We start from the raw sequence: 25,402 nt of genomic DNA on the forward strand, positions 1-25,402 counted from the left end.
ACCCGTGGAAATTAAACACCCTTAAAATGATATGGACCAGGTAGGCCAGCAAGTCAGCAGGAGAAATGTCCAAATAATTCAGGGACTCCCACGAGGAACTAGCGCACTAGCGCCTAGTCCAGAAATACCAAAGATTTCCTGAAGGGGAATACTCTAGGCATAAACACTTGAAAAAAACGAGAAAGAAGAGAAAGAGCCTAAGGGCGGGATCATGCTTTCACTGTCAAATACAAGCGAGACATGAGATGAGAGTGTCTCGTACCTCAACAGTGCCCATTGCAGAGCTGGCAATCACAGATAACTGGAACTGCAATGACGTGAAGGATGCTTATGGTATGGCCACAGCATGGGGAAAGCCAATAACATGCCATAAAAATGTTCCAACAAGCACGTGCTGAGCTCCAACAGGGAGCCCACAGCAAACCCCAAATGCGTACAGAGAGCGGGGAACCCAGAAAATGGCTGCCCTCTGGCAGGTGGTCACACATCCTAGAGAGAATCGAGCCAACAGAGCCAATAAAGCAGATGTCAGTGAATGTATTAACTGGAAAAATGACACTGTAAACAAACTAAACAATTTGAATAAACTAGAACTGAATAAGGCATTAAGGTCACAACACTAGTAAGAACATACTAAAGGAAAAGGTAGGCCTGGGCGGTGAACTCCGCTCTGTTGGCTGAGTTTTCTACACTCCGCGCTCCGTGGAACTCACGGAGTGCAGTAAAGTCCCCTTTGCTTAGTGCAGCAGAGTTTTTCCCCTCTCACGATTGCGAATGGTAAGTTCGCGAGCGTGAGCTGCCGCAAGGGTAGAATTCTCCTACCCGAGCGGCAGGAATACCACCGCGAACTGCAGTTCGCACTGCACTCCGCCACTGGCCAAAACATTTTGCAACTTCGCGGAGTTCCGCGTAGCAAACCTCCGCGAACTACGCCCAGGCCTGGGAAAAAGCAATTACCTAGTTGGTGAGCAGCAAATTAAGAGGAAGTGCTGTTCCTTGGGGAAGTTCTTAAGTGGTGCTGGATGACTTTATGCTTGCCCTCATGGGAGTTGTATACCTTCACTTGGATGTTATTGTTATACTGTTTGTTGGGCTGCTGAGCATATATATTTCTTTTATTCTGTCTCAGACTGTGTGCATCTACATACCTATCCCTACGCCTGCTTCTACTTGCCTCTATTGTTCTACCTACCCTACATCCGTTTCTTTAATTGCTATCTTTCTCCATCTGCCTCTTTTTCCAGCTCTCGAGTCAGCAGCTCTGGCTGCTGCATCACATCCTCTCCACTTCTGTGTTATCTGTCAAGGAGCTCATTCCTTCTCCCGGACGATGATTGACAAAAACAGCTCTTTATTCATTACATAGTTGAAACAGATGAATTACCAATGCTTGTTTTTGTCTGCAGTGTTTCCCCTCCATCGTTTTCTATCTCATTCTGCTCCCCTTATTTCCTCTATTTGCTTCTCTTTATCTTTCTGCCTTTTTTCCTTCTGCATCTCTTTAGATGTCTGTTTATTTCATCTCACACTCCATCCATTCCTTCTTTTCCTGCCTGTCTACCTTAAACTCATTCGTAATTCCTGCCTCTATCACCCCATTATTACGTCTGTATTGATCTCACTCACTTTCTCAGCCTCTCCACGCTTTTATTTTTCAAACCATTTCTTAGATTCTCTATTCCAGTAATATCTCTCAATCTGCATCTATCTCCGTATGCCTATGTACGCATTTATTCCCTTATTGCACGCCTTTCTCTCCATGTAATTTTCATTTTTCCAGCTGTGAACCAGCATGCCTCTGCTGCCTCGCCCTCTCTGTCTTTATTATCACTCACCTTTCATTCTGTATGTAGGTTTCTCTCTCTCTCTCTGTCGGTCCATTACTGTACCATCTCATTTGCTCTATGTGTCTTTCTCTCATCTTCTACCACACCTTCATTTCCTGAGCTTCTGCCGTCTGAAATTGGGAACCGCCAAACAGTGGTGGCTGGAACTTCCAGGGTGAGGCAGGCACAAATAAAATGTAAAAAATGAAACACTTAGCAAGCCTCCGCACCGGACCTCTTCTTTCTGCAACTGCAGCCCGGTCACTAAGAAACTCCCTTGATAAATCCATGACAGCAGCACCCTGGTTGGAGGGAGCGGCCTCACTTGGCACTCCACAGCGCTTTGGAGGCCTGCACTTGCTCTAACCCAATGTTCAAAGTGTGTATGTGTGTCTGGCCATCGTAAGACGACTGGCCAAAAAGACATGTGCACTTTAAACAATGCACATACAGCCTACCCTCCTCCCTGCTGCTGTCCTCAGCAGGCCCCGCCCTGTCCAAACACTCTGTTCGAGAGGGAGATGAAAAATAAAATGATAACGAATTACCATTTTATTTTTCATCTCTGGGGCTTTGGAGGTAAGTTAAGTGGGGCACCACCCCTGTCTCCAAACCCTCAACAGGTTTTCTGCTGGCTGAAAGGATTCAAATAAATCCACTTCATTCTTAAAAAGAAATGTGAAAACCGTAACCTCTGGTGGCAGCAACTTCAAAGAGATTGGGGGATAACACTGCGGTTCAGAAAAAACAAAAACAAAAAGGGCATTGCCTTCCCTCACGGAGGAGAAAAAGGCTATACAGAAAGGGAAAAAGTTGGTCACTCATTTAACCATCCTGATTTCTGAATGACTCAGGCAGACTCAGCGGATTTTTTTAGAGTAATTGCCTGTAGAGACTGTTGCTTCTTTTCTTGTAGCCTAGCCTTCCTTTGATTGCAAAGGAAGATTGTTTGTGCACTCGAGCATGTATCCTAAGTACTTTCTCAATCGCAAATCTCAGCCATGGCCTACACCATCCCTTTCTTTCAGTTATTCACAAGTCCTGTTTCTCACTTGGTGCTGTAACCCCATGGCGTGCATGATCGGACTGGCATATAGGCCAACCAGGCAGTGTCCCTTGGGCTGGTCTAACAAGCCAGGGTGTTGGAAGTTTTTGGGCTGTTTGTTTGCCTGTTTTAAGGTCTGACTGGTCGTTCTTTACAGTTGAAGCATTCGATCAGCCGGTCTTGCTCCAGCCGAAGTCCCGCGCATCCACAGAGCCAGAGCGGGTTGGAGATACTTCTCCTACATTGCAGCCAAGACCTGGAACGAACTCCCATTCAGCATCAGACAAACTTTCACCCGGCAAGCCTTTAGGAAGAGCCTCAAGACCTGGCTCTTCGGCGAGAAGAAGCTGCACAAAACTCCCCTTCCCCCTCCCAGCGCCTTGAGACCCTCGACGGTAAGTAGTGCACTTCACATATCCCTGATTGGTTGATATTAAAACAAACACTGCCTGCTGTAAGCTCAAATCCATGAAGTCTTTTATACCTTACAAACATTTAAATAGTTTATGTTTACAAGTTCAAAACTGCCTCAATTTGCAAACTTGGGACACTTTTTCAGCTATCCATGGGTGGCTCGCATTTAAGAGAGTATTGGGTGTGCAAGCCCCCTTGCTTCCCCCCATTCCCACTACATGATGCTAGAAACCAAACATATTTACTTTATTTATTCTTTTATTTGTATTCTAGTTTCATTCTGTTCTGATAATCAGACTGACGTGCCACTGCTTAGTGTGCATGGCACAAAATTGGCATTGAGTGACAGCAGTCCTGCCTTCCCTCTGTAGTAAAGTTAAGTGCGCATTTTTATACGTCCAGCCCGACATGCGTACTTCAGCCTTCTGCAACCTGATCTTTGAAATGGTGCTTTAGGTGCACCTGCTCAGCCAATCCAAATGCTGCTCTTGTGCAATTTAATTAATAAATAGCATGACAGCAGCATTGGCTGAATGTGCTCTGGAAGAGGATGCAACACCTGCTAGCTTTCGTATCAGGTATATGCAGCAAGGAGCGCAGCGGCGAGAAGATCCCTTGGATAGAGCCAGTCATTATCGAGCTTTAATTTGAAGCAGCTTTACTGATTTGCCATGTTTCTTCTGATCCTCATTTTGGCTGTGCTGTGGGAGCTTTCCCTTTTAACATTGCAACGCTGACCACGAGGATATGGAGGGACAGGGCTGTGGAGGTACGTCCTTTTCAAGAAGCGGTCTCACCCATTAAGAGTTGTTCAAATGTTCTTTATTCAGGTACAGGATTGTATAGAGACCCCATCCAGGCGAAAGCGGAGGACAACTGACCATTTGTTCAAACAGCACAAGGCAACCCGCATTCTAGGCAACAAGCATTCTAGAAGCTAAGGGCTGTCAAAGATGCTAAGAACACCACATCACCTCCCCTTCACAAATCAACAACCTGTAAAAATAAACATTTGTAAATAAAAACAAATAAGAAACCTGATAAAATTGAAGTGCATGAAATCCATCATGAAACACAATCTTGTAACCATAGGGGAACTTGCCTCCCTCCCGCGAAGTGGTCTGGATCCCCTTTCTTCAGCACCAGACTCAGGAACCACCTCACGTGTGGGAGTCACACAAGTTCCATCGATGGATGACACAGGACAAAACTTGCAACCCTGCTTAGGTTCTAAATCTTTAATAACCTGAAAAAGGCTTACTAAACTTGGAAATGCCTCCTGTTTTCCTTGGAAACTTAATTTTGACCCAATCTCCAACAATCTCCAACACTGACAACAGTACTCTTGACAGCCTTTCTTTCATCATACCGAACCTTCCATTCATCCATTATACTTTTCTCCTTTTTTCTCCATCCATTTGTGCTCCCCACATTGTCACACACAAAGGATCTCTTGTCACACACCCACAATGGAACAGTTTCAGTACTCGTAATTCTTCCTTTGAACAAACGAAAAGGAGCCACACCAGTAGATAAATGAGGAGTGAACCGATACTCCATGACCTTCTTTCTTAATGCCACTTCCCAATTTTCACCACAGGATCTTGCCTGTTGCATAGACTCCTTCAAAACCTTAATAAACCTCTCTACAACACCATTACATTGGGGATGATACAAAGAAGCCCTCTTGTGCGTAATTCCTCTCAAAGACAGAAAATCTTGCATCATTTTTAAGTAAATTGCACTCCACTGTCTGACAGGAGTTTGCGGGAAGCCTTCACTCTCAAAAATCTCATCCAAAAATGCAATCACCACGACAGCCTCACTGAATTCACCTCCTTTATCACAGGCCACTGAGAAAACAAATCCATACACACAATGACATACCTATCTTGAGAATTGAACCTCACAGATCCCCAAAAAATCTACTGAGATGTCAGACCATGGACTAGCTGCTTACTCCCTAACAATCATGGGTTGAGCTCTGCATTTAAGTAGTTTGTCACAATTTGCACATTCAACACAGTCACAAACAATTCTCTCCACAAAATATCCATGCCAGGCCACCAGTAAGCTTCTCTAATCCTTTCCTTGGTTTTAGCAAGGCCCATATGCGATGCAATAGCATTTCTGACCAGCTTATCCCTCAAAGTAAAAGGCGGAACAAGCTTACTCTCACGCAAAAGGAGTTCATTCACAACAGCCAAGTCTTCTTTTACATTCCAAAAACCTTTGAGAACCTCACTACAATCCTTCTTCTCACACCAAACTTTCACCATAGTAATGACCATTTGCAAAACATCATCACCCGCAAGGCATTCCTTCCATTCATTTTCAATTATTATCCACTCAGTGATCAAACAAACATTCACTTGTTCTTCAATGTACTCCCCTCCAAACCATTCTACATCATCCACTGTCTTTCAGGACTTGGTTCTGTTAATGATGACGATCAGCAAGAACATTATTTGCACCAGGTAAGTACGGCACCTCAAACTCAAATTCTTGAAGTGCCACTACCCATTTGCGGATGCAATTGGAAACAAAATCAATACCCTTCTTTGTAAATACCTCTTTAAGAGGTTTGTGATGAGACAAAACCTTGAACTCCTTTCCCCACAGAAATCTCCGTAACTTACGTATAGCCCAAAACACACCAAGGGCCTATTTTTCCACAACTGAAAATCACGTTCAGCACCTCTCAAAGGTCTGGAGATAATCAACACTGTTCTCTCTTCCCCATCAATCTTCTGTAATAAAACAGCTCCTAGTGCCGTCCAACTTGCATCCGTCATGAGGTAAGAAGTCTTAGCAGGATCAAAGCTACTAAGATACGGGGCATTATTAAGACCCCTTTTTATCCCAACGCACTCCTCCTCACAACTATTAGACCACACACACAAATTCAAACCCTTTCTTCAAAAGAGACATCAAAGATTGCGTCTTCCCAGCAAAGTTGTGTACAAATTTGTGATAAATTTCTGCCATTCCTAGAAGTTTGACTAACTCAAATTTATTTGAGGGTGAGCGACTGGAATTAACCAGAGCAGCATTTGGTCTAACACCTGTCGCAAAGACAAAATGAACAAGATATTTCTGCAATATTACATTTACATTTTTCAGCACGAAGTGAGAGACCCGAATTCTTGCAATAAGTTCAGGACAGACCTCAACCTCGTGTCATGTTGACCAAGATCAAACCCAAAAATTACTAAATCATCTTGATACACTTTAACCCCTTCAAGACCTCCTAGTATGCTCTCGATCACTCTTTGAAACACGGAGGCTGCTGAAATGAGCCCAAATGGCATCCTTAAATACTTGAAAGGGAGTTACAAAAGTTGTGAGGTCTTCAGAAGAAGAGTGAAGTTTAACCTTGTGGTAAGCCGAGGTTAAATCCAACGAAGAGAAATGTCATGCCCCTTCAAGAGAGCAAAACATCTCAGCGATGTTGGGTAAAGGATAGTGATCTACAATCACAGCTCTGTTGAGCTCTCAACACACAGCCGGTCCTCTCCATTGGCTTTTCGAGCCATCACAACCGGAGAAATCCACTCAGTTGCTTCAACTTCCTGAATAATTCCCTTCTTCAAAAGTTTATCAAGTTCACATTTCATACTTTCCCTTCCTAAAAGAGGCACATTTCTAACTTTTGCAACTTTCGGAACAACATTTTTCTTTAGAAGAATGCGATGGACATATTTTTTTAAGCAGCCTAATTCACTTCCAAAAACAGCGGGAAAGGCTTTGATGCAATCTTGAGTTAAATCATCAACCACACTCACAGGTGGTAACTCTTTCAAACAGACTGATGGACTTTCGTTAGATTCAAGATAAACTTGAAGATCTCTTTGGTGAAACCAACTAATAAGTGAATCACCTTTCATGGAAACATACATTTTCCCAGGAATAATTCTTCCTTTGAAATCAATAGTTCCCCAAAAGTAACCTAATAAGTCTATTGTAACACCATCATACCCTTTGAGTCTGATGTCGGGTTTGGAAAGAGCCACTTTGCCTAGTAAACTTTTCTCATAGAATGTCTTTGGTACCAACGTAATCTTGGCACCAGAGTCAAACAGCATGTTAACAGGCGCATCATTGACTAGCACAACTTCGTAAGGACTATCAGATGAAAACCCCGAAATTTGGGAAACCACAATTTCTTCTACATCTTCTACAAATATATCAACTTCACTGACTTTCTTTTGAGTCTTCCCAGATCTGCAACACTTGGAGTCATGACCCCTCATAATACAAATTTTACATATAGACTTCCATCCTGGGCAATCTTTAAAATTAGCCATATGGCCAGGATCACCACACCTAAAGCACCTTCCTTGAAAACCTTTTTGAATCGTCGTCTTTAGAGTTAAAGTGTTTTGGGTATAACAGCTTTGTTTGCTGACTTATCCACTACCACCTTCACTTCCGAACCCTCTTTCTTTTCATTAGACGAGTCTTTCTTTATGACATCAACACAAGCCTTTAAATGTTCAAGACTTTTAGCTATTGTTATGACTTCTTGAAGAGTAGGATTGTCGTTTTGCCATAAAGCATCCCTAGTGTTGTCTTGGACGCAACCCAACATGGACTGATCCCGCAATCGTTCTTCGAGAGCGGCACCAAAATTACAAGTTGTGGCTAATTTCCATAATATTGTTATATATTGTTGGACAGACTCTTCTTTTCTCTGCATTTGCCTTCCAAAATGATAACGTTCAAGAACAGTACTTATTTTGGGTAGAAAGTGTAGATCCAGTTTTTTTATACAGATCTCATACTCATTGAGTGAAGCAGAGTCACTATCAGAGAGTTCAGGAAGATGTTCAATTACCTCCCGGCCTTCAGTGCATGAGAAGCAAAGTTTTTCTCTCAGCACTCAAAGAAGTGCCACAGACCTGTACATAATGAACACAAACTTTTTTTCCATTTCTCCCAAGAGAGAGGAGAATCACCTGGTGAGGTCAGAAAAAACAGCAGTGCCGTGACATTCTGCATCCTGTAATCAAAAGAAACTTACAATTCACAGAAGTAACACAGAATACAGTATTTGCACAATGAACCACAAGTTTTAACATCTAAGATAAGATCACTTCAACGGTAAGAGAAATGACAAAATCAAATAAACTGTGCACAAAAAGAGAAAATGCCAGTCAAAGAAGTCCTGTGCAACAGCGTGTAAACTTGTGAAACGTAAACTGTGCACTGTGCAAGTCAGCGAGTATGATCAAACCAAGCAGTACGCGTCTGCGTAGGGTGTGGTAGATTCTATTAATTGCTTTGCGCTCATTTTGTAATGCGAAAAGCTGTGCACATCAGCGAGTAGTAGAACAAAAAGCTGTGCACGTCAGCGAAGAAGTTGGTGCAAATTGCTTTTAACAACATCGGTGTGCATAAACAGTAGCGCAATGATGTAGTGACACGGTGAACACCTTCGCAAGATGTCTGCCACTGATACGTCGTGAAATGGCATCTGCGTTCTAGCGCTGCATTCCAGCAACAATTAGATAGAGTAAAGTTGCCTCTGAGCATGCGCAGTCAGGAGGAAAGCGTAGGCACATAAAAGCCTTTGAATAAAGTTATTTAAGCAAATTTAGTCCAGAAACACCTACCCCAGAAGTTCGCAGCAGAAAGACAGGATCAAGAGCTCAAGAGTATAGCAGAAGATCCTCCCGTCTGATCCAGCGTTAGCTTTCCCTGGTGTGAGCTGTGTGCTCATGTCATCCTTCTTGTGCACGTACTTCAGGAGAAACGACAATCAAGCACAACATCCGCCGTTGAAAGATGCAGATTGATCCCGTCGAAGCAGTAAATAGTAAGTAGAGAGTTTTCTTTTCTGGAAACTGTTGGCTGTTAGGGTCTCACATGCCTTGACAAATGTAGGTTAATCATCGCCAAAATGTGGAGGTACGTCCTTTTCAAGAAGCGGTCTCACACATGAAGAGTTGTTCAAATGTTGTTTATTCAGGTATAGGATTGTATAGAGACCCCATCCAGCAGAAAGCTGGGGAGAACTGACCATTTGTTCAAACAGTACTAGGCAACTCGCATTCTAGGCAACAAGCATTCTAGAAGCTAAGGGCTGTCAGAGATGCTAAGAACACCACAGAGCCAAGTTTGTGTGCCGTGATACTGTCGATAGGACTGCTGAGCACTAGCGCATGTTTGCATATGGCTGTCCTTGCTCCTTAAAGTATTCGCTTGGACATCAAAGTTCATTGTATTGCCCTTGACCCATTGGCGTTTGCAGTTCTAAAAAAAACAAAGAAACTGTGTTTTAGTAAGCCGAAAGGGAGAGACGTTCCATCATTATGTCTGTTAGTCGTGAACACTGGCCCGGTGGCAACAGAAGGCTATTGAATTTGAGTTTGAGGTGGGGTGGGAGGGGGCTGTGGGTAACAGAGGGACTTTTACCTTTTGGAGCTATTGACCACAATCTGCAAATTACAGTTTCCATCATAGTTTCACTAAAGGTAGTGGAATCGTAACTCAGTGTGAATGAAGAATGTGCGAGATATCTCACTGTGGACTGTACAAATGTTGGCATGGATGCTAACCTGGAGCACTGTGTGTGTCCTTGTAATCTTGTAATCTTTAACCTGCAGTGTACACCTCAGAGCACTACCTAAGCTCTCTTTTTGTTTTGTTTAAAATAACATCTACCTTGTTTTTGCAAAATCATGGATCGACACGGGCTGTTTATTTCACTCATTAGTTACAGTCTGCCTCTGTCAGGTCAAGGACACTCACATTCTTCCTTTAACTGCAAGAGATGCGCAGCATTTCCTAATAGGTAAATTGTGATACAGCTATTGTGAACTGCATAGAGTGTGTGCTTCCCAGTTTAGTGGCTGTTTTTCTGATTTTGCTCTAAAAGGCGATATTCATAATGTTTCTGATTATGTGCTCGTTGTATTATGCCAAAATGTTTCCCATCATAGTAGTGCTTAAAGATATCCACCACATTGTGTCAAACATTATCCATAATCAATTTGTATTAGATGTATTTGTTCACTTACATTCCATCACCGTATGTTTCTCGTAAACTAAGGCGACATGTTCAGTAGTTGGCATGGTTTCAGTATGAGCAAATAAAATATGCCACTCAAACCAAATATATAAATATTTGACTCTGCCTTGGAGACATATGCAAGAGCTGTGCACGTGCGTCTGCAGATCCTGCACATCATTAATTATACAAATCTATATGGGAAGTCTGAGATGAATTCAGTTAAAATCAAACAGCTAGTTAATTACCGTTTGTGCTTGTTGCTGTAGTTGCTTATTAATACCTAAAAATGCGTGTCTCCAGAGTCCAGCTAAGTTTATCTTACACCTGAGCAGAAGAGTGCACGGTCTTTTACATTCTACACAATGATGTATTTATAATCACATCATAGTAGCCACGTTTTTGATGAACACTAAGGGGTCCATTAGGATGGCAGGCGGATTGCCCCCGCCTGGCCGGCGGTAGCCACAGCCAGCCTGGCGGGGGCGATCCGCCCGCCATCCTTGCAGGAATGACCCCCGCCATATTATTATGGCTGGGGGGTCCGCAGCGGACGGAAAGACCATCTGCCGCATTTACACCCCAGTCGCTTTGCGACCGGGCGGAAAAGGCTGCAATATGGTGGCAGTGTCTGTTTGACACCGCCAGCCATATTACAATGTGCGCTGGGGAATGACTTTCCGTGGCGGCAAAGGCATGTGGATTCTACCAGCGGGGGCCCATTGCGGGCCCCCAGGGAATCCGGGGGGGGGTGCACGTGGGGGGTACCTATGGTACCCCCCTGTATTTCAAAGAACAACGTGGCAGGCACCGCGCAGTGCCTGTCACATTGTGCTTTGAAATGCAAAACCTGTATTCTTAACATTGCGGCGGGCGGTGCTGAAAGTTAAAAATACAGGATGCGGCTGCCACTGTGGCGGGAGCATCCTAATTTCCCCCACGGGACCCCCGCCCTTATGCCCCTAAGTATTAGAGAGAGTGCAAGAGAGAGAGAGAGAGAGAGAGAGAGAGAGGAGTGTGTATGTGTGTGTATATATATATATATATATATATATATATATATATATATATATATATATATATATATATATATATATATATATATATATTTCAAAAGCAAATTTTTTGGTGGTGGGAAACCCACAGAAAATAAACCAAAATACTTGATAAACGGAGTAGTGTGCGGCGTGTTTCTTCATGGAGACAGTGTTTGCTGTAAAAATATATATATATATGAAGGTTTCCAAACATTTGATTCGCCACACATTAGGGGGTGACATTTTTTTTCTAAAATTTAGCGTTGGTGCAAAAAATGAAGCAAAGATATCTTGCATAATGTTTTCTTTTTTGTGTAAAGGGTATGGCAAAAATCGAATTTAGCTGCAGTCTTCACATCAGCCATTTATATAAACATTTGTGCTAGTGCAATTTTTACATATTTCCTAAGACGAAACACAACAAATACATTTTGCTGTACGTAATTAAAGGAGGACAAGTTTGAGACCCCATCAGTTCGCTACTTTTATTTTTAGTACATAAGCAGTCAAAATAGTGCAAAATATATATGGAACCAATTTTGCCCCGTGGGAAATCATTTAAGATAGTCATCTCATCAGATTATTGAGAACCCAAGAGATGGAAACTTTAAATGTTGTGTAAAATTCTCTATTTAAACCTATACCCTTTAATCAAATTCTTCGACAAAATGCATTATTTCGTTGTCCATCTCTTAAAATGTTCATGGGGGGAAAAAGGAACTCTACCCTACGAACACTCTGTGGGTCACTTGAGCTCACTCGCTCAGTCAAAGTCGCAAACATTTAGGCCACACCACTTTTAAAAGTCACCAGCCGCCACTGCCGAGCTGTTATTGGGGGCTACTTTTATTTTGGTGGCCGGGCCTATGTTCTATCCAAATCCGACTCTGATGGTGAGTGAAGCTGTGGGTTTGAGAAATCAGGTAACATCATTAAACTTATTAAGATATGTTATATTATCAAAGCATTACGTATAATGTCAAAGGTAGAGGTCTGCAAAACGGGTATAGTCTTAAAAGCAAGAGGTGCGTCCTTGATAATGTGGGTCATGTCCTGATCCAGTGGTTCTTACCCTTTAGACATTTCTAGACTCCCACTGACTTACTAATGAAAACCAAAGACAGCAGCCTACGCAATGTCTAGGACTTGAACTTCAAAACAATGTAGAAACATCAATAAAAAAACATTAAGAAATGAATACGTGTCAAAAATACATACTTATGAAATATTTTATTTAATACACAAACAATATGTAACATCGATTTTTTAATGTTTATTGATAGACTTGAGCTTTTTTTAGCTTAATTTCTAAAGCCAAAGCAGTATACTAGATATAGACCCAGATTTAGAGTTTGGCAGACGGGGTACTCTATCGAGGCCGGCTCTAAGCGGTGCGATCGGTGCCACCACACCGGGTGTTGACTTGGTGTGGCGGTGTCATTTTTGAAAAAATATATGATAATTTTAGAAGCACCTGCTGCCACATTCCTGGCCTCCAGCAATTTCCAAACATCAATTAAAATGCCAAGATAACTGGTGATTAAGCACCTTTCTGGAAAGAGACCGGAGGTTTGTCTTGGGGAAGTTTTGACTCTTACTAAGGTAGCGCAGAGGGTTAAAATGCCTGCTGCCAAGAACGTGTACTATGCAGATACTAAAGAGCATATCATGTAAATAGATCAGTGTGTTGCTTCTTCTGTAAGAGAGCTCCTTTTGTAACTTGTAGTTTATAAGTTAAAACCCTAATATAGAACATTGAGTTATTAACTGTCGTCAAAGTGCTGCATGCAAACTTAAGGTATATATTAGAGCTACATGTGTTTTTTGCCCAGTCTTTTATCATCCTAATCTTGTGCAAAGGGTTCATTTAGGTAGAAAACAATTATTATTAAAGAGAACCCCTAACAATGATGTTACGTTTTAAATTCTGAATTTGTGTTTTTCCAGAATAAGGACTCAAACTATATTGCCTACCAGTATAGATGACATGTCACTCCTACACTTCTCCGTGTAGTCCTGTCTGATGTAACATTTCCTTTACACTGATTTACACATGTATGATTGTCTCTGTGTAATGTAAAGTGCTGCAACACCTTACACTGGTATGATTGGTGCTAAAAAACCAAATGAATCTGAGAGACAGTGGTTATGGAGACTTGAGGGACACTGTTAAAGGGACCTCGTGAGGGAATCCGTGGCAGAGGTGGTCATTGGGGTGGGGGGGGGAAGGGGGAGAAGGGGGGCACCAACAAACATTGTCTTACAGGGTGCCAGCAGCGCTAAAGCTGGCTCTGGCTTTAACCAGGCCCTGCCCACAACTGCCATGAACACCCACGGCCTGCTGTACATAACCATTAGCTGTGCACAGTTGGGGGTATCCACAGGGCTATGTCCAGGACCACTGCATGCATCGTGGGTTGGTGGAAGGCCCTGCAGCCGACCCACGTTTGCGCATCTCCCACCCGGCAGGTAGGAAATGGTCGAAGTGTGGCGTCATTCCTTGACACAGTATAGCTGCCCACACTAAAGGTAAATCAGTTTCTTGACCAGGAATCCCCATTAACGGAAGTTGAAACAAGGGAAGCACTGTGGTCCCTGGCCTCCGACAAGACACCGGGACCAGATAGACTACCGAGGGAATTCTTTAAGACATATACGGAAAGGCTGGTGCCACATCTGTGCTCTCTATACGCAGCTGCAATCACTGACGGGACCCCGCCCCCGACTATGCCTACAGCCAATGTGGTCTCTCTGTTGAAACCTGGCAAGAATCCCACATCTCCTGGTTCCTACTGACAGATTGCACTCCTGAAATCAGACTATAAAATTCTAGCCACAATTTTGGCCAATAGGTTGGCCCCACTTGTCCCTGGCCTGGTACATTCTGACCAACACAGGTTTGTTCCCCACCGCAATACTGCTCTGAACATACAACGCTACTTTTGGGTGGCAGAGTACGCCCCTGTCGACTGGCCTCGCTCGTGTTGTATGGTTTTGGACCATGGGCCTTTGATTCGCTGGCTTGGAATTTCCTTTTCGCCGTCCTGGCCCGGTTTGGATTGGGACCATACTTTCTTAGCATGATACAACTGCTATACCATCGCCCAACGGTCTGGGCTAGAACAGGACCCTATATTTCAGATCCCATTCAGGCGTAACGGGGGACCCGGCAGGGAGGCCCGCTGTCTCCTCTGCTGTTCGCGTTGGCAGTGGAGCCGCTGGTGGCACACATCCGCACCCACGTGGACATGGGTATTGCTTTGGGGGATGACACACGTTACCTCATTATACGCAGATGTTCTGTTGTATGCCCGGGACCTTCGTAACATTCCGCCCGCCCTAGACCAGGCCCTAACACACTTCGTGCAAGCCTCGGGATTGCGGGTTAACGCAGCGAAATCAATTCTCTCACAGTTCCTACAGAAGACTCCCGACCCGGGATATACCATTGGGGGAACTACAGTAGCATGATGCACTGATCCTTTTAGATATTTGGGGGGCGTGTCTACTGTAATAGGGCAGACTTATTTAAAGGGAACATATTTAGAGTCACCACAGCCATCCAGTCACAAATTAACTTTTGGAAAACCCTCCCGCTGGCAATCTCGGGGAGGATTGCTCTCATTAAAATGGTAGCCCTCCCCCTCCTCCTTTACTACTTTACCACTCTCCCTATAATCATTTCCTCTCCATTGTTCCGCCAATGGGAAAAGACTGTGGGGGACTTTATAGGGGGGACATCGAGGCATAGGATATCCATGGGGAAATTAGATCTACCTGCGGACCTGGGGGGGACTGGCGGTGCCTAATTTCGAGCACTATTACCTGGCCTCCCAGCTGCAATCGATTGCTAGGTGGCTCTCATCTTGGTATCTGGCAGACACAGCTTCATTACAACCCCCAATAGAGCTTCATGTCTTACTGTATATTTTTCATCCATGTGCGAAGCCCAGGCCCACTGACACGCTCCTACTCACTGTAGCTTATAAATGCTTTCGTAGGTGCCTCTTCCTCACCAGAACTACCACCCCATATGCACCCGCTACCCCATTATTAGGTACACCACGAGGGAACATTCACACCATGTCAGCCGAGCTACGTGACTAGTCTGCAGAGGGCATCCAAGACCTGGGAGATCTTTTTCTAGATGGCTCGCTCATCCCATGTCAGGAACTTGTAGTGGAGGAAAACTTACACCCGGGACAGTTTTTATTACACCAAGCACTTATAGCCTCGCTGTCTTGTAAATGGGGTGCACTTGCTCAGGAACCACCTACTCACTACACACTGCAATATCTTCATGTAATGGGAACCGGGGGACAGTTGACTCAATGGTACGCGTCCTTTCTTCGTCAGCACAGGGAGGCCGACCTGACTCCTCTGAGACATCACTGGGAGGGGACCCTGGGGAGAGCATTCACAGACAAGGAATGGATTGCTGTCCGGGGCAGTCCAACATACATCCTGCGTAATCAGCGGTTTAAGCAAATCCAATTTTTTGTGTTACATCAGGCTTATCTCACGCCAGCCCAAATCGTTAAGCACTTCCTCAGCACAGACGCGTCCTCCCCTCGATGCCGTCAGGTAGATGTGGACATACTCTACATGTTGTAGCATTGCCCTGTCTTAGAAGAATACTGGAGCAGTGTGGCAACCACACTGACCGCTTGGACATCTCGCGCTGTCCCAGCCAGATGGGAGGTGCATATACTGCACCTATTCAGCAGGAATAAGAAGCACATGGCTATCACCAGTTTTCTCGATCTGGGCCTAACAGTAGTAAAATGCCTGATTACTAAGTGCTGGAAGTCCCCTCTGGCACCTCACACATTAGCCTGGCACCGGTCCCTGCTTAACTGAGCTAGGGCGGAGGGAATTGCTCTGCGTAGAGAGGACCTACTTGGTATTCGTGCGTTTCCCCTAGCATCTCAATGGGATACTATGGTGTCGAAGCTGCAGGGCATAGTTATTAACGCATGAGAGCCTCGAGACGGTATCCAGGGCTGACACCCAATGCTCATGGGAGAGGTATGGCCCGCTTCCTAATGTCGCTGTCATTAACGCTCTGATAGGACTGGTCCACTCTGTTATCCCACATGTGGCAGCAGGTCTCACACGACTCCCTTACCCCTCCTTCAATGAAGTTGTCCTCATTTTGTTGTACCCTATGTCCACAGTTTGGCCTAGGCTATACCATGTCCGAAATACCTAGAGACTGGTCAATGGTAAGACTCTCCGGTATTGTTACGCCCCCTATACTGACACGGTCATGAGTCTTCTCTCAGTATCCTGTTGAATAACTCACTAGTTTATAAGGTACTATACTGGATATCGCAGCACTTGAAAGTATCTATACATGGTTCTATGCCTTGTTCATGTTGTTTGATTAAAATGTGAAAATGTCAATAAAAAGATTTTTAAAAAGAAAACAGTCAAGATATCTCTTCATTTAAACATTAAAAGCCCATCCAATACAATTTGCACTGTTAATTTTTCAAACACTACTAAATTGATTTCATGCCAAGCTTGGTGCAATTCTGTTAAGTGTTTTTTTGCTGCAGCAAAGAGCAAAGTTTCCCATGCAAGTTATAATGGAATATGCTAGTCATCTCCTCCTTAAATTTGTTCTTCACTTTGAATGATCTGCCATAATACGATTTGATTGTAATATTTCTTGTCGTTTTTGTCAAATGTATTATAAGCAAAGCAAGAAAATGCCTCTTTAACAGAAAATCAGACCTAACCAATACTTAGGAGTAGATGTCTATTGAATACAGGGGAACAACCATCACAACGCATGCCTTTACGTCGCGTGCCGTCACAACGCACGCGACGTTACAACGCATGCATTCACTACGCCCCCCATTACATCGGAGGCGCCATTAGATCGCGGGTGCTTACAACGGACACGGGAGACAACGCTGGAACCACGAGATAGGTAAGGACGACGGATGTACCCGAGGTGTTTTAGGCTTTTAGGTAGTTGATGGGGACTGTATTGGAGTGGGGGGTGGGGGTTAGGCTTTAGGGATTAGGGTTAATAGTAGTATATGGTTGTGTTTTAGGGGGTTGGGCTTTTAGGGCCGGATATGGTCGTGTTTTAGCTTTTTGGGTTAGGGCTTTTAGGGTTTAGGGTTAAGGGTCGGATATGGTACTGTTTTAGACATTTGGGTTAGGGCTTTTAGGGCTTAGGGTCGGATATGGGTGTGTTTTAGACATTCGGGCTAGGGCTTTTAGGGCTTAGGGTTAAGGGTAGGATCTGGTACTGTTTTAGGCATTAGGATTAGGGCTTAGGGTTAAGGGGCGTATGCGGTAGTGTTTTAAGGTTTAGAGTTAGGGCTTAGGGTTAAGGGTCGTTAATGATGCACTTTTAGGCTTTAGGGGGACAAGTTTGAGACCCCATCAGTTCGTTACTTTTATTTTTAGTACATAAGCAGTCAAAATAGTGCAAAATATATATGGAACCAATTTTGCCCCGTGGGAAATCATTTAAGATAGTCATCTCATCAGATTATTGAGAACCCAAGAGATGGAAACTTTAAATGTTGTGTAAAATTCTCTATTTAAACCTATACCCTTTAATCAAATTCTTCGACAAAATGCATTATTTCGTTGTCCATCTCTTAAAATGTTCATGGGGGGAAAAAGGAACTCTACCCTACGAACACTCTGTGGGTCACTTGAGCTCACTCGCTCAGTCAAAGTCGCAAACATTTAGGCCACACCACTTTTAAAAGTCACCAGCCGCCACTGCCGAGCTGTTATTGGGGGCTACTTTTATTTTGGTGGCCGGGCCTATGTTCTATCCAAATCCGACTCTGATGGTGAGTGAAGCTGTGGGTTTGAGAAATCAGGTAACATCATTAAACTTATTAAGATATGTTATATTATCAAAGCATTACGTATAATGTCAAAGGTAGAGGTCTGCAAAACGGGTATAGTCTTAAAAGCAAGAGGTGCGTCCTTGATAATGTGGGTCATGTCCTGATCCAGTGGTTCTTACCCTTTAGACATTTCTAGACTCCCACTGACTTACTAATGAAAACCAAAGACAGCAGCCTACGCAATGTCTAGGACTTGAACTTCAAAACAATGTAGAAACATCAATAAAAAAACATTAAGAAATGAATACGTGTCAAAAATACATACTTATGAAATATTTTATTTAATACACAAACAATATGTAACATCGATTTTTTAATGTTTATTGATAGACTTGAGCTTTTTTTAGCTTAATTTCTAAAGCCAAAGCAGTATACTAGATATAGACCCAGATTTAGAGTTTGGCAGACGGGGTACTCTATCGAGGCCGGCTCTAAGCGGTGCGATCGGTGCCACCACACCGGGTGTTGACTTGGTGTGGCGGTGTCATTTTTGAAAAAATATATGATAATTTTAGAAGCACCTGCTGCCACATTCCTGGCCTCCAGCAATTTCCAAACATCAATTAAAATGCCAAGATAACTGGTGATTAAGCACCTTTCTGGAAAGAGACCGGAGGTTTGTCTTGGGGAAGTTTTGACTCTTACTAAGGTAGCGCAGAGGGTTAAAATGCCTGCTGCCAAGAACGTGTACTATGCAGATACTAAAGAGCATATCATGTAAATAGATCAGTGTGTTGCTTCTTCTGTAAGAGAGCTCCTTTTGTAACTTGTAGTTTATAAGTTAAAACCCTAATATAGAACATTGAGTTATTAACTGTCGTCAAAGTGCTGCATGCAAACTTAAGGTATATATTAGAGCTACATGTTTTTTTGCCCAGTCTTTTATCATCCTAATCTTGTGCAAAGGGTTCATTTAGGTAGAAAACTATTATTATTAAAGAGAACCCCTAACAATGATGTTACGTTTTAAATTCTGAATTTGTGTTTTTCCAGAATAAGGACTCAAACTATATTGCCTACCAGTATAGATGACATGTCACTCCTACACTTCTCCGTGTAGTCCTGTCTGATGTAACATTTCCTTTACACTGATTTACACATGTATGATTGTCTCTGTGTAATGTAAAGTGCTGCAACACCTTACACTGGTATGATTGGTGCTAAAAAACTAAATGAATCTGAGAGACAGTGGTTATGGAGACTTGAGGGACACTGTTAAAGGGACCTCGTGAGGGAATCCGTGGCAGAGGTGGTCATTGGGGTGGGGGGGGGGGGAGGGGGAGAAGGGGGGCACCAACAAACATTGTCTTACAGGGTGCCAGCAGCGCTAAAGCTGGCTCTGGCTTTAACCAGGCCCTGCCCACAACTGCCATGAACACCCACGGCCTGCTGTACATAACCATTAGCTGTGCACAGTTGGGGGTATCCACAGGGCTATGTCCAGGACCACTGCATGCATCGTGGGTTGGTGGAAGGCCCTGCAGCCGACCCACGTTTGCGCATCTCCCACCCGGCAGGTAGGAAATGGTCGAAGTGTGGCGTCATTCCTTGACACAGTATAGCTGCCCACACTAAAGGTAAATCAGTTTCTTGACCAGGAATCCCCATTAACGGAAGTTGAAACAAGGGAAGCACTGTGGTCCCTGGCCTCCGACAAGACACCGGGACCAGATAGACTACCGAGGGAATTCTTTAAGACATATACGGAAAGGCTGGTGCCACATCTGTGCTCTCTATACGCAGCTGCAATCACTGACGGGACCCCGCCCCCGACTATGCCTACAGCCAATGTGGTCTCTCTGTTGAAACCCGGCAAGGATCCCACATCTCCTGGTTCCTACTGACAGATTGCACTCCTGAAATCAGACTATAAAATTCTAGCCACAATTTTGGCCAATAGGTTGGCCCCACTTGTCCCTGGCCTGGTACATTCTGACCAACACAGGTTTGTTCCCCACCGCAATACTGCTCTGAACATACAACGCTACTTTTGGGTGGCAGAGTACGCCCCTGTCGACTGGCCTCGCTCGTGTTGTATGGTTTTGGACCATGGGCCTTTGATTCGCTGGCTTGGAATTTCCTTTTCGCCGTCCTGGCCCGGTTTGGATTGGGACCATACTTTCTTAGCATGATACAACTGCTATACCATCGCCCAACGGTCTGGGCTAGAACAGGACCCTATATTTCAGATCCCATTCAGGCGTAACGGGGGACCCGGCAGGGAGGCCCGCTGTCTCCTCTGCTGTTCGCGTTGGCAGTGGAGCCGCTGGTGGCACACATCCGCACCCACGTGGACATGGGTATTGCTTTGGGGGATGACACACGTTACCTCATTATACGCAGATGTTCTGTTGTATGCCCGGGACCTTCGTAACATTCCGCCCGCCCTAGACCAGGCCCTAACACACTTCGTGCAAGCCTCGGGATTGCGGGTTAACGCAGCGAAATCAATTCTCTCACAGTTCCTACAGAAGACTCCCGACCCGGGATATACCATTGGGGGAACTACAGTAGCATGATGCACTGATCCTTTTAGATATTTGGGGGGCGTGTCTACTGTAATAGGGCAGACTTATTTAAAGGGAACATATTTAGAGCCACCACAGCCATCCAGTCACAAATTAACTTTTGGAAAACCCTCCCGCTGGCAATCTCGGGGAGGATTGCTCTCATTAAAATGGTAGCCCTCCCCCTCCTCCTTTACTACTTTACCACTCTCCCTATAATCATTTCCTCTCCATTGTTCCGCCAATGGGAAAAGACTGTGGGGGACTTTATAGGGGGGACATCGAGGCATAGGATATCCATGGGGAAATTAGATCTACCTGCGGACCTGGGGGGGACTGGCGGTGCCTAATTTCGAGCACTATTACCTGGCCTCCCAGCTGCAATCGATTGCTAGGTGGCTCTCATCTTGGTATCTGGCAGACACAGCTTCATTACAACCCCCAATAGAGCTTCATGTCTTACTGTATATTTTTCATCCATGTGCGAAGCCCAGGCCCACTGACACGCTCCTACTCACTGTAGCTTATAAATGCTTTCGTAGGTGCCTCTTCCTCACCAGAACTACCACCCCATATGCACCCGCTACCCCATTATTAGGTACACCACGAGGGAACATTCAAACCATGTCAGCCGAGCTACGTGACTAGTCTGCAGAGGGCATCCAAGACCTGGGAGATCTTTTTCTAGATGGCTCGCTCATCCCATGTCAGGAACTTGTAGTGGAGGAAAACTTACACCCGGGACAGTTTTTATTACACCAAGCACTTATAGCCTCGCTGTCTTCTAAATGGGGTGCACTTGCTCAGGAACCACCTACTCACTACACACTGCAATATCTTCATGTAATGGGAACCGGGGGACAGTTGACTCAATGGTACGCGTCCTTTCTTCGTCAGCACAGGGAGGCCGACCTGACTCCTCTGAGACATCACTGGGAGGGGACCCTGGGGAGAGCATTCACAGACAAGGAATGGATTGCTGTACGGGGCAGTCCAACATACATCCTGCGTAATCAGCGGTTTAAGCAAATCCAATTTTTTGTGTTACATCAGGCTTATCTCACGCCAGCCCAAATCGTTAAGCACTTCCTCAGCACAGACGCGTCCTCCCCTCGATGCCGTCAGGTAGATGTGGACATACTCTACATGTTGTAGCATTGCCCTGTCTTAGAAGAATACTGGAGCAGTGTGGCAACCACACTGACCGCTTGGACATCTCGCGCTGTCCCAGCCAGATGGGAGGTGCATATACTGCACCTATTCAGCAGGAATAAGAAGCACATGGCTATCACCAGTTTTCTCGATCTGGGCCTAACAGTAGTAAAATGCCTGATTACTAAGTGCTGGAAGTCCCCTCTGGCACCTCACACATTAGCCTGGCACCGGTCCCTGCTTAACTGAGCTAGGGCGGAGGGAATTGCTCTGCGTAGAGAGGACCTACTTGGTATTCGTGCGTTTCCCCTAGCATCTCAATGGGATACTATGGTGTCGAAGCTGCAGGGCATAGTTATTAACGCATGAGAGCCTCGAGACGGTATCCAGGGCTGACACCCAATGCTCATGGGAGAGGTATGGCCCGCTTCCTAATGTCGCTGTCATTAACGCTCTGATAGGACTGGTCCACTCTGTTATCCCACATGTGGCAGCAGGTCACACACGACTCCCTTACCCCTCCTTCGATGAAGTTGTCCTCATTTTGTTGTACCCTATGTCCACAGTTTGGCCTAGGCTATACCATGTCCGAAATACCTAGAGACTGGTCAATGGTAAGACTCTCCGGTATTGTTACGCCCCCTATACTGACACGGTCATGAGTCTTCTCTCAGTATCCTGTTGAATAACTCACTAGTTTATAAGGTACTATACTGGATATCGCAGCACTTGAAAGTATCTATACATGGTTCTATGCCTTGTTCATGTTGTTTGATTAAAATGTGAAAATGTCAATAAAAAGATTTTTAAAAAGAAAACAGTCAAGATATCTCTTCATTTAAACATTAAAAGCCCATCCAATACAATTTGCACTGTTAATTTTTCAAACACTACTAAATTGATTTCATGCCAAGCTTGGTGCAATTCTGTTAAGTGTTTTTTTGCTGCAGCAAAGAGCAAAGTTTCCCATGCAAGTTATAATGGAATATGCTAGTCATCTCCTCCTTAAATTTGTTCTTCACTTTGAATGATCTGCCATAATACGATTTGATTGTAATATTTCTTGTCGTTTTTGTCAAATGTATTATAAGCAAAGCAAGAAAATGCCTCTTTAACAGAAAATCAGACCTAACCAATACTTAGGAGTAGATGTCTATTGAATACAGGGGAACAACCATCACAACGCATGCCTTTACGTCGCGTGCCGTCACAACGCACGCGACGTTACAACGCATGCATTCACTACGCCCCCCATTACATCGGAGGCGCCATTAGATCGCGGGCGCTTACAACGGACACGGGAGACAACGCTGGAACCACGAGATAGGTAAGGATGACGGATGTACCCGAGGTGTTTTAGGCTTTTAGGTAGTTGATGGGGACTGTATTGGAGTGGGGGGGGGGGGGTTAGGCTTTAGGGATTAGGGTTAATAGTAGTATATGGTTGTGTTTTAGGGGGTTGGGCTTTTAGGGCCGGATATGGTCGTGTTTTAGGTTTTTGGGTTAGGGCTTTTAGGGTTTAGGGTTAAGGGTCGGATATGGTACTGTTTTAGACATTTGGGTTAGGGCTTTTAGGGCTTAGGGTCGGATATGGGTGTGTTTTAGACATTCGGGCTAGGGCTTTTAGGGCTTAGGGTTAAGGGTAGGATCTGGTACTGTTTTAGGCATTAGGATTAGGGCTTAGGGTTAAGGGGCGTATGCGGTAGTGTTTTAAGGTTTAGAGTTAGGGCTTAGGGTTAAGGGTCATTAATGATGCACTTTTAGGCTTTAGGGGGTCGTGGTGTGTAGTTTAGGCCTTAGGATCAGGGGGAATGCGCACTGGGGTAAAAAATGCGATTTAGAACCATGCGGTGTGTTTGTATGCGGTGTGAATGTGTTTTACATGCTTTGCAATTGGGATGCGACGTGATTGGGTGCGTTGCAATTACTTGCGAGGTGAAGGGACATGCGATCTAAAAAATGCGATGTGAAGGCATGCGGTGTTACAGTTTGCGATGTGCCATCATACATCCTTAAATACATACATATAAACACAAGAGCACACATGTACCTGACCTGCGCATATCCATATTTCTAAAAGGACGAGAGGCATCTCTATAGTCAATGCAGCAGTTACACTGGGGTTCAGGAAACTATCTGCACCCCAATTATTGCTGCCTTTTATTAATATGGAAGAGGAGTTGGGGCTTATTTTTTTGCATCCGTTACAGTCTATAATGATCTTGCTACGCCAAAGAACAGGCTGCACTGAACATATGGGTGGACAGCTTTCAAACAGAATCTATGACTGATCACGAACAATGGATGTTCTACAGGTTACAAACAGAAGGCCAATTGTAAAGTGATACTTTGGCTAATAAGCATGCTGTACAGAGATGCTCACAACAAAATATTTTGGTAAAAAAACATGCATCAGGTGTGGAAAATAAATTAGTTGTCCCATTTATTTCCTGAGTGGTCTCATTTCAGACAGCTGGTATCGAAAGATGTCCCATGTTTGGGAGGAGTTCTGGCCGGCAGTCCTAGCTCGTGTTTGGGATCTGGCAAAGAGCAGGGGAGAGGGAGAGGAACTCCCAAGTCATTATGTAGAACAGTTTATCGAGAATGAAACGACCGACTTTAACATTGCCAAGGCAATAACTGCATTGCTACAGGGGATTAGCAAGAAAGGAAACAGCGGGGGTAGAGAGTGCTTTAGACAATTATACCGTACATGTCAATAGACCCGAATCAGATGAGAAACTCGAATTTTGAAGCAAAATATTGTTTTCTTTAACCTGTCTCTCATGCTAAAATCGCCTCTGCTTCAATAGAAGTCAATGGGGAAAATGTATTTCCCCAGATAATTTATTTCATAATCTGCCACTTTACTGTAAAACATTTTTTGGTATGAATGTAATTAATCTTGTGGCCAACATTGTATGGCTAGAACAATAACTCGTGCTAATGCCAGCACTCTAAGGAAGGATAACAGTTTGGAAATGGTTTGAGAATACACCATACACAAATGTTTTAGATAATTAATAAGAGTACTGACAATAATACACAGCGCTACCAGAGAAACTACTTTTAAGACTGCACATTGCTGCACGTGGTTTAGGGAGTACTGGAAAAAGACACACTAGGAGGCTATCACCAGAGCTGATCTAGCATCTTGTGCCACAAGGAACTGCGATGGTATGCAAATTTAAACAGCAAAGTATCTGCAAATGGGAAATTCTCACATTGTTTAATACACAGTAAGACAGTTGTATAGCAAGGAAATGATAGGCAGTCTCCCAACAGTGTGGGACACAACCTGATCCCAGAAGAAGCTATTACCTCATCAGCGCCAGCGATGTGTAGCATGTGACCCCTTATAGCAGTGGTCTCAAAACGTTTTAATGCCGCGCACCCTGTGGACAAAAAACAACATAGTTGGGACTCAAAATTATTCACAATTATTCTATTAAACTGGCAATGTCTAAATAGGGCTAGACTTATTTAAACATTGCAGTTAAGTTCTGTACCGTTTTAAAAATGCAC

The 25,402-nt window shown here is 44.2% G+C and overlaps 1 protein-coding gene across 10 annotated transcripts in view; it reads right to left on the reverse strand.

Moving 5' to 3' along the window:
- The window catches only part of LOC144792272 (uncharacterized), a 328,885-nt gene that overhangs the window by 66,668 nt on the left and 236,815 nt on the right, over positions 1 to 25,402 (reverse strand). For 8 of the 10 annotated variants that reach the window (XR_013602526.1, XM_078667198.1, XM_078667196.1 and 5 more), the window contains one exon: positions 25,199 to 25,272. Coding sequence is in view for 8 of the 10 variants with exons in the window: in XM_078667198.1 (XP_078523324.1) it covers positions 25,199 to 25,272 (74 nt within the window). In the remaining 2 variants the exon portion in view is untranslated. Of the gene's footprint in view, positions 1 to 4,111; positions 9,541 to 25,198; positions 25,273 to 25,402 lie in introns of those variants that run through there. The other 2 variants (XR_013602527.1, XM_078667200.1) reach the window with 1 other exon arrangement.

This window comes from Lissotriton helveticus, chromosome 11 (assembly GCF_964261635.1).
Source record: "Lissotriton helveticus chromosome 11, aLisHel1.1, whole genome shotgun sequence".
NCBI lineage: Eukaryota > Metazoa > Chordata > Amphibia > Caudata > Salamandridae > Lissotriton > Lissotriton helveticus.